Below are 9,478 nucleotides of genomic sequence, written 5' to 3' on the forward strand. Positions count from 1 at the left end.
TGCCTGTTAACATTAATTTATTTTAACTAAATATGCAGGTTTAAATACACTGTGTATTGATTTAAAGAAAGGCATTGATGTTTATGGTTCAGTACATTTGTGCAACGATTGTGCTTTTTTCGTGAATGCGCTTTTGTTAAATCATCACCCGTTTGACGAAGTTGAAGTAGACTGATTCGATGATAAATTAACAGGCACCGCATTGATTATATGCAACGCAGGACAAGCTAGTTAACCTAGTAATATCATCAACCATGTGTATTTAACTAGTGATTATGTGAAGATTGATTGTTTTTTATAAGATAAGTTTAATGCTAGCTAGCAACTTACCTTGGCTCCTTGCTGCACTCGCGTAACAGGTGGTCAGCCTGCCACGCAGTTTCCTCGTGGAGTGGAATGTAATCGGCGTCCAAAAATGTTGATTACTGATTGTTATGAAAACTTGAAATCAGCCCCAATTAATCAGCCATGCCGATTAGTCGGTCGACCTGTAGTTTCCACTTCATAATAACAGCACTTACAGTTGACTGGGTCAGCTCTAGCAGGGCAGAAATTTGACGGACTGACTTGTTGGAAAGGTGGCATCCTATTATACCCCGGGTATAAAAATAGAGTAGCACACTCATATATATAAAAAAACTCCCAGTAATGTATTGGGTATAACACCAACGTTTCGTCATCACTGTGCCTTCTTCACTCTATTTTTATAGCTTTCAGTTTATTCGCTGTTAGTCAGCACCTGTACACTAAATAATATTCTCTGGGTGTGCGCCAGCTCTTGCTTTTTATTAGAATATTCCACAGGTATGACAACAACAACAACTTTTTACTGTTGTAATTATGTTGGCAACCAGTTTATAATAGCAATAAGGCACCTCAGGGTTTGTGGTATATGGCCAATATACCACGGCTTAGGGCTGAATCAAGGCACTCCGCGTTGCCCTTAGCCGTGGTTTTTAGGTTATATACCACTTATTGCTTAAATATAGGCTAGCCTACCTGTATGTATAGGGCCTAACAGTTGGCACTGCTGCAGTTCAGAAACAGCACCTGCTATTTAAAATATTTGCTATATTAAAATAAACATAAATATGTCTCGATCAGCACTTCACATGCAGGTCGTCTGTTGACCTCTGTTTAACTGTTCTGTCCTAGTAGCCTACCTTCCATCATGCCACTACGGCCTATTTATTGCCTTACCTCCCCAATCTTACTCCATCGGCACACACTGTATATAGACTTTTCTATTGTGTTATTGACTGTACGTTTGTTTATTCCATGTGTAACTCTGTGCTTTATCTTGGCCAGGTCATAGTTGTAAATGAGAACTTGTTCTCAACTGGCCTACCTGATTAAATGAAGGTGACATTTTTTTAAATAATAAAAATATTTACTGCCCCTAGTGGAATAGCATGCAGGTGCAACCAGCCACACAGTAAATCTGCTCCCAACCATGGTACAGTGAGGGTGCTGCAGACTAATGTATATTTTAGAGGAGGTTCAGTAAACTGAGACATGAAGACTCATTGTAGAGTCTTCAGATCGAGCGACTAGGCATTAGCTCAGCAGGCTGACAGGTCTTGAGTCACACAGCAGTCTGGGTTTTGATATCCAGTCAAGTTACTGTAATGTACTGCCTGTGTCCTGTTGTACCATTCCTGGGGGACAGACAGACAGAGCCCTGCTAAGAGGCTCTTCTTGAAAAGACAGGATATTGATCCATGTCTGGCTGGATAAATCAATCATCATTATTGATTAGATCTATGTCATCTTATATCATCATAACTGTTCATATTTATATTAATGATGTGAAATGGAGATCAAATAACATGCAGAAGGAGGGGAACTGATGAATGAATGAAGCTGGGATGTTGTGTGTGCATGCGTGCTTGCCTGTGTGTGTGTGTAGGGGCGTGGGCGGTTGTTGACTGTGTCTGAAGTCTGCGCAGAGTTTTTTTTTTTTAACTCCCATGTTGCCAGTGACGATGGCTTCCCAGCCAGAAAAAGATGAAGACACAATTAGTAAAGCTTCACGACCATTGAATGATCGTTATTTGGTTGCCATTGAGAATACTGATATCCAACCCCAAACAGGTATGACGATATGAGATTTGGCACCTGCTCCAGACTCTAAAATAAGAAACAACCATCGATAACGGAGGGAGGGTGTTGTGACGTCATGCTCAACTGGAAGTGCTCTAATTCTCTCATATCAATCATGCACTGAAATAGCACAACACCATCTCTCTCTCTCTCTCCTCTACACATCACAATGACTCTGGTTTCAGTGTCACATTCCACCACCCTCCTCTCTCTGTATTCTCTCTGTTTGTGTATCTCAGTAGTTGGTTCCTTTCTCTCCCACCCTCGCGCTTTCTGTGTGTGTGTGTGTGTGTGTGTGTCTCAGAACCTCTCGGTCTTCATTGTTCACAGAAAGGGACTGGATAGGCGTTAGCTTTATGGTGCTGGCACCAGGTCCACCCAGGCAGTCATCCAAATGGGATGAGATGAGGTGGTCTAGGCTACCTCTATGTTGGGTAACAGATGTAATAACACACTAACTGGATTATCTTTGGAGAGGATATACACTACTGGTCAAAAGTTTTACAACACCTACTCATTCAAGGGTTTCTTTATTTTTACTATTTTCTACATTGTAGAATCGTGAAGACATTAAAACTATGAAATAACACATATGGAATCATGTAGTAACCAAAAAAGGTGTTAAACACACACATAAACAAGAAATTCCACAAATTAACTTTTAAGAAGGCATACCTGTTAATTGAAATGCATTCCAGGTGATCACCTCATGAAGCTGGTTGAGAGAATGCCAAGCGTGTGCAAAAGGTGGCTATTTGAAGAATCTCAAATATATTTTGATTTGTTTAACACTTTTTTGGTTACTACATGATTCCATATCTGTTATTTCATAGTTTTGATGTCTTCACATCTTACTCTAGAAAATAGTAAAAATAAAGAAAAACCCTTGAATGGGTAGGTGTTCTAAAACTTTTGACCGGTAGTGTAGATCCAGCCTGCCTGGCCACAGTATCCATTATTACACACACACACAAAGGATTTGTGCTGGGCACATACACACAGACAGCTGGAACAAAGGCTATTGTACTGGTGGAACCAAGACCGGGCCAGGAACCTACTTCTCCATAACACACACGCTCACACACGAGAGAGAGCTGACTTCTGTATCAATTTGCACTCCTCTTCTTATCCACTTTTGGGAAGCACAATTTAGCTTTCAATCGATTTGCTGTTGGAGACTGAAGAGATGTTTGCGTGTGCATTGAACTCAGCTGTTAGAGTTACCTACTGGGAGACTAGGTCTACACTGACTGTACAAAACATTAGCAACACCTGCTCTTTCCATGACAGACTGACCAGGTGAAAGCTTTGATCCCTTATTGATGTCATTAAATCCACTTCAAATCAGTGTAGATGAAGGGGAAGAGACAGGTTAAAGAAGGATTTTAAAGCCTTGAGATAATTGAGACATGGCTTGTGTAAGTGTGCCATTCAGAGGGTGAATGGGCAAGACAAAATATTTAATTGCCTTTGAACAGGGTATGGTAGTAGGTGCCAGGCCCACCAGTTTGTGTCAAGAACTGCAACGCTGCTGGGTTTTTCGCGCTCAACAGTTTCCGGTGTCTATCAAGAATGGTCCATCACCCAAAGGACATCTAGCCAACTTGACAACTGTGGGAAGCATTGGAGTCAACATGGGCCAGCATCCCTGTGGAACGTTTGAACAACTTGTAGAGTCCATGCCCCGACAAATTAAGGCTGTTCTGAGTGCAAAGGGGGGTGCAACTCAATATTAGGAAGGTGCTTCAAATGTTTTGTACACTTAATGTACATCTCAACAGTGTACAACAGGGCTCTCCAACCGTGTTCCTGGAGAGCTACCATCCTGTAGGTTTTCACTCCAACCCCAGTTGTAACTAACCTGATTTTTTAAAAATTTTATTTCACCAGGTAGGCCAGTTGAGAACAAGTTCTCATTTACAACTGTGACCTGGCCAAGATAAAGCAAAGCAGTGCGACACAAAGCAAAGCAGTGCGACACAAACAACACAGAGTTACACATGGAATAAACAAACATACAGTCAATAACACGATAGAAAAAAATCTTTATTCAGTATGTGCAAATGAGGTAAGATTAGGGAGGTATGGCAATAAATAGGCCGTAGTGGTGAAGTAATTACAATTTAGCAATTAAACTCTAGAGTGATAGATGTGCAGAAGATGAATGTGCAAGGAGAGATACTGGGTTGCGAAGGAGAACATTTTTTTTTAAATATAGGGATGAGGTAGTTAGATGGGCTATTTACAGATGGGCTATGTACAGGTGCAATGATCTGTGAGCTGCTCTGACAGCTGATGCTTAAAGTTAGTGAGGGAGATATGAGTCTCCAGCTTCAGTGAATTTTTCAATTCGTTCCAGTCATTGGCAGCAGAGAACTGGAAGGAAAGGCAGCCAAAGGAGGAATAGGCTTTGGGGGTAACCAGTGAAATATACCTGCTGGAGCGCGTGCTACGGGTGGGTGCTGCTATGGTGACCAGTGAACTGAGATAAGGCGGGGCTTTACCTAGCAGACTTATAGATGATCTGGAGCCAGTGGGTTTGGCGACGAATATGAAGCAAGGGCCAGCCAACGAGAGCATACAGGTCGCAGTGGTGGGTAGTATATGGGGCTTTGGTGACAAAACGGATGGCACTGTGGTAGACTGCATCCAATTTTCTGAGTAGAGTGTTGGAGACTATTTTATAAATGACATCGCCAAAGTCAAGGATCGGTAAGTTGATCAGTTTTACGAGGGTATGTTTGGCAGCATGAGTGAAGGATGCTTTGTTGCGAAATAGGAAGCCGATTCTAGATTTAAATTTGGATTGGAGATGCTTAATGTGAGTCTGGAAGGAGAGTTTACAGTCTAACCAGACACCTATGTATTTGTAATTGTCCACATATTCTAAATCAAAACCGTCCAGATTCAGTTTATCATCCAGCTATTACTAAAATCCGGTGCGCTAGATTATGGTTGGAGTGAACAGGACGGTAGCGCTCCAGGAACAGGGATAGAGAGAGAACTTACAGGACGGTAGCGCTCCAGGAACAGGGATAGAGAGAACTTACAGGACGGTAGCGCTCCAGGAACAGGGATAGAGAGAGAACTTACAGGACGGTAGCGCTCCAGGAACAGGGATAGAGAGAGAACTTACAGGACGGTAGCGCTCCAGGAACAGGGATAGAGAGAGAACTTACAGGACGGTAGCGCTCCAGGAACAGGGATGGAGAGAGAACTTACAGGACGGTAGCGCTCCAGGAACAGGGATGGAGAGAGAACTTACAGGACGGTAGCGCTCCAGGAACAGGGATGGAGAGAGAACTTACAGGACGGTAGCGCTCCAGGAACAGGGATGGAGAGAGAACTTACAGGACGGTAGCGCTCCAGGAACAGGGATGGAGAGAGAACTTACAGGACGGTAGCACTCCAGGAACAGGGATGGAGAGCCCTGGTCTACAGTGTTTTGCTCTCCTTCCATTCCTCTCTCTCTCTCTCATCTGCATCTATCTGAAAACAACAGCACATATGGTGGACACCTTCCGGCCAACGACTGCTTTCACCAGCCTAGTTTTCCCTATTCACAGCAGTATGAGACACGGAGATTAAGGAGAGGAGACAGAGAGGAAGCTACACACAATTGAGACACACTCTAGCTATATATTGTGTGAATCAGAAAAGAGCCAATGAGAAGGAGCAACCTGTATCTATTGAGACACAGCCACACCTTTCTCCATCTTTACTCTTTCTCCCTCTCCCCCTGCACTTCAATTTCCTCTCCCTCCACTTTTATCACTGCATCTCCCCATCTCTCCTGTTCTCCATACCTCTCTCTCCCTCTCTTAATCAAGACGGTCGAATCATCCCTCCCACATTCCATCCTTTCTTTACTGTCAATGTCAGACATTACCCCCACCCTCTCCCAACCTCCGTCCAACTCGCTCCTCCATCTCATCCACAATTTATTTGTCTCACCCGTCCCTCTCTCCACCAACCCCCTCTCGTCCCCTCTGGCCCTGGTCACCAGCCACCCAGCAACAGGGAGATTCATCACAGAAACCTAGCAGCCACAGCATGCCAACACACACACCTTAGATGACAGAGATGGAGAGTTGGCTGGTGGCTATAATGACCTCCAGTACCAGAATTCTCTCTCTCTCGCTCCCAGCTGGCTAATCATTAGCTGAGATCTCCACTGCACAGCAGTATGGGGACACAATTAGTCAGGCCTGATCAAAGACTCATGGACTGTAATGCACACAAACATTTTATCTTTCTCAGAATTTAGACCAGACCGACAGACAGAGGGACAGACAGAGGGACACAGACAGGATGGATGGACAGACAAAGACAAACAGGTGGCATAATAATGTAAGAAGTCACAGTAGCAGGACTGTCTGCAGAGGAACTGAAGGGGGGGGGAAAATCACACAAAAATAAGAACAGAGAAGGATGGTGAAGGGGAGATAAGAGAAAGAAAATAAGATGCCTAGACAAAGACAAGTAATGTGAGAGAGCAAGCGAGACACAGGAAGCGAGACACAGGAAGCGAGACACAGGAAGCGAGACACAGGAAGCGAGACACAGGAAGCGAGACACAGGAAGCGAGACACAGGAAGCGAGAGGGAGAGATGGAGCCTGCCATCTTATTGACCACCAGCTTTGGGCAACATATTTGTGTACCATCTCCTCTGTCCTCCTAAGCACTGAGGACACCAACTGTCACCAGGCTCCAGCACACACTTCATCAAAACTTGCCTTGAGGTTTGTGTTCTGCTGCATATTAAAAAAGTTCATTTGTGTGCGTATGGTATCTGTTTTATCATGCCTATCAAGCCCGGGCATTCCCTGTGGCGGTATATAGGGAACACACACACATCAGCTGCTGTGGATTCATTAAACAGCTTTAGATGTTCTAGATACTGATGATGAATCCTACCACTTGCCAGCCAGGCAGTCAGTCTGTGACAGATGAAGAGGAATAGATACAGTGTGTGTATGACATGTTAGGAAGATTAATGTGGACAGAAAGCATAACACTCTCTACATAGACTACTAGAAATTATATCATCAGAGAAATAATCTCAAGTGGGCAGACACATGCCATAGAAATAAAGGCATTTAAAACCCTAGTATAGAGTGCCTTGCCTCTTCTCTTTCTGTACAATCAATCAATTGTATTTATAAAGCCCTTTTTACATCAGCCGACGTCACAAAGTGCTATACAGAAACCCAGCCTAAAACCCCAAACAGCAAGCAATTACATTCTGTTACATTCTAGACCTCGACATAACCAAATAGTACTTAGTTCTACTTTTTTTGTTGATATTCTGCACTGTATACACAATGCACTCCACTCTACCATGTTCTTCTAGCCTACATTCAGTCACAACAACCTTCACCAGAGTAGTTTGGATGATATAGTGCATCACACAGACGGGTGAGAGGAGGACAGATGCCCTGAGTCAATTATACAGAGAGACCAGCCCTCCAGTCATAGCTACTGGTTTAGATTAGTCAGGGGCATTGGTGTAAAGTACTTAAGTAAAAATACTTTAAAGTACCACTTAAGTAGTTTTTTGGGGTATCTGTACTTTACCCTACTATTTATATTTTTGACAACTTTGACTACACTACCGTCCTAAAGAAAATGATGAACTTTTTACCTGACCCCAAAAGTACTCATTACATTTTGATTACTTAGCAGGACAGGAAAATGGTCCAATTCAGCACTTTTCAAGAAAACACGTGGTCATTCTTACTGCCTCTGATCTGGCGACTCACTAAACACGAATGCATCTTTTGTAATGATGTCTGAGTGTTGGAGTCTGCCCCTGGCTATTAAAAACAAGAAAATGGTGCCGTCTGCTTTGCTTAATATAAGGAATATTTGATACTTAAGTATATTTAGAACCAAATACTTTTACTCAAGTACTATTTTACTTGAGTGACTCACTTTTACTGGAGTAACTGTCTTTTCCACCAATGGTGAGGGGAATACACAGGCAAGGGGACAGAATAAAGACTTGCTATTGTTGACGTTTCAGCTGCAAAGACTAGCTGGTCTCATTCAGTGCAAAGACAAAAAAACTACTTGTTTGTTACACCACTGTTAGCTGATAAACTCATGTCATGATACAGTATATGTGGACAGCTATACCACCTACCATTATAACTACCCCATTGAAAATACATTCTTGAAAAACACGTCTGGCTACACACATCTGATATTTTGATTATACTTGTTTGATTGGTGAATTTGTCCATAGATTAAGATTCTTACCTTTTCCACGTTTTCCACTGTGAAGTCGTGGGCATCTGGCGTGGTTGTTATTCTCCCCGATGTCTCCATGTTAGCCCAACCAGTCTGTCTGTCAATAAAAGGCGGAGCCGCTTCTTTAGCTAGTTAGCTGTCTGGCTAGCTTGATAACGAGCTACAGAACGCGGCACTAGTCAATTGTCTGTAACCACGATTTGGATGACTGGCTCTTCTGTGTTAGCTAAATAATTTTAGCTTCCGAAGCTAAACCTTGTTAGCTGACCGGCCTCTGTGGGCCCCGATTATTCTGTATGTCTGGGGACACGCTAGCTAGCAAAGCATCTTGTTACCCTCTTGAAAATGTGTCTGTAAAGACAACCTACGGAGCTAGTTAAACCTACCGTTTTAATTCATATCCAAACATGCGTTGGCATTAGAAATGTGTGTTACTTGTTACTGGCTAAATATCCAGTATATTGTCTCTGTCTTTGCTACGACGGTAGAAATAATGCAGATGCTGCCAGTTCCCAGCTACCGACTTCAGCCTCTGTAACGTCACTGTCCCCACAGCCAATGAGAAGCTATTATGCCACTGATCTTTCCCTCTGCCACGGCCCTGCTTTCAGAGCAGTGATCGTTTTATAAAGACTAATTATCAGCCATTAAAATTGTATGGAAATCTTTCATGGTATATGTTTTACGTATGTTCCAGTCTTGAATTTTAAAGTCTAGTAGTGTTATACATTTGCATAGCCCTATGCAGAGCCATATATTTGACTCTTATGGTATTCAACATCATGGATGTTTTGCATTTATTTCCTAACAATACATAGGCAAGATAGACTACCTCAATGTTGATGAAAAGGTGACAGAAATTCACTCTATCTGACGTTGCTTGCATGTGGCAAGACAAGAGGGGCAAGTCTATGGATTCTCGTCGCTTTGTAGATTGGTTTACAGTGCAACAGGGCCTCTTGGTGGCTGTTTGAAAACATTGCATACATTTTTATTACAGTAAAACGCCCTGTTATGTCACAGCCAGTTATGTCAGTTGATGACAGGACAGTAGCCTTCAATTTTCTTGGTGGGAAATGCAATTTAGTTGATCAATTTAATATTTTTTAGATATGATTTTTC

The 9,478-nt window shown here is 42.7% G+C and overlaps 1 protein-coding gene across 3 annotated transcripts in view; it reads right to left on the reverse strand.

Annotated features, from left to right (window-relative positions):
• ipo13b (importin 13b) overlaps positions 1 to 8,962 on the reverse strand; it is a 44,146-nt gene extending 35,184 nt beyond the window's left edge. The window contains exons 1-2 of one of the 3 annotated variants that reach the window (XR_003868669.1): positions 8,743 to 8,962; positions 8,366 to 8,453 (exon numbers count right to left, since the gene is read on the reverse strand). Coding sequence is in view for 2 of the 3 variants with exons in the window: in XM_029707397.1 (XP_029563257.1) it covers positions 8,366 to 8,453; positions 8,743 to 8,765 (111 nt within the window). In the remaining variant the exon portion in view is untranslated. Of the gene's footprint in view, positions 1 to 8,365 lie in introns of all 3 variants that reach the window. The other 2 variants (XM_029707397.1, XM_029707398.1) reach the window with 2 other exon arrangements.
• Between the last annotated feature and the right edge of the window lie 516 nt (positions 8,963 to 9,478).

The sequence above is a fragment of the Salmo trutta genome, chromosome 22 (assembly GCF_901001165.1).
Source record: "Salmo trutta chromosome 22, fSalTru1.1, whole genome shotgun sequence".
NCBI classification, from domain to species: domain Eukaryota; kingdom Metazoa; phylum Chordata; class Actinopteri; order Salmoniformes; family Salmonidae; genus Salmo; species Salmo trutta.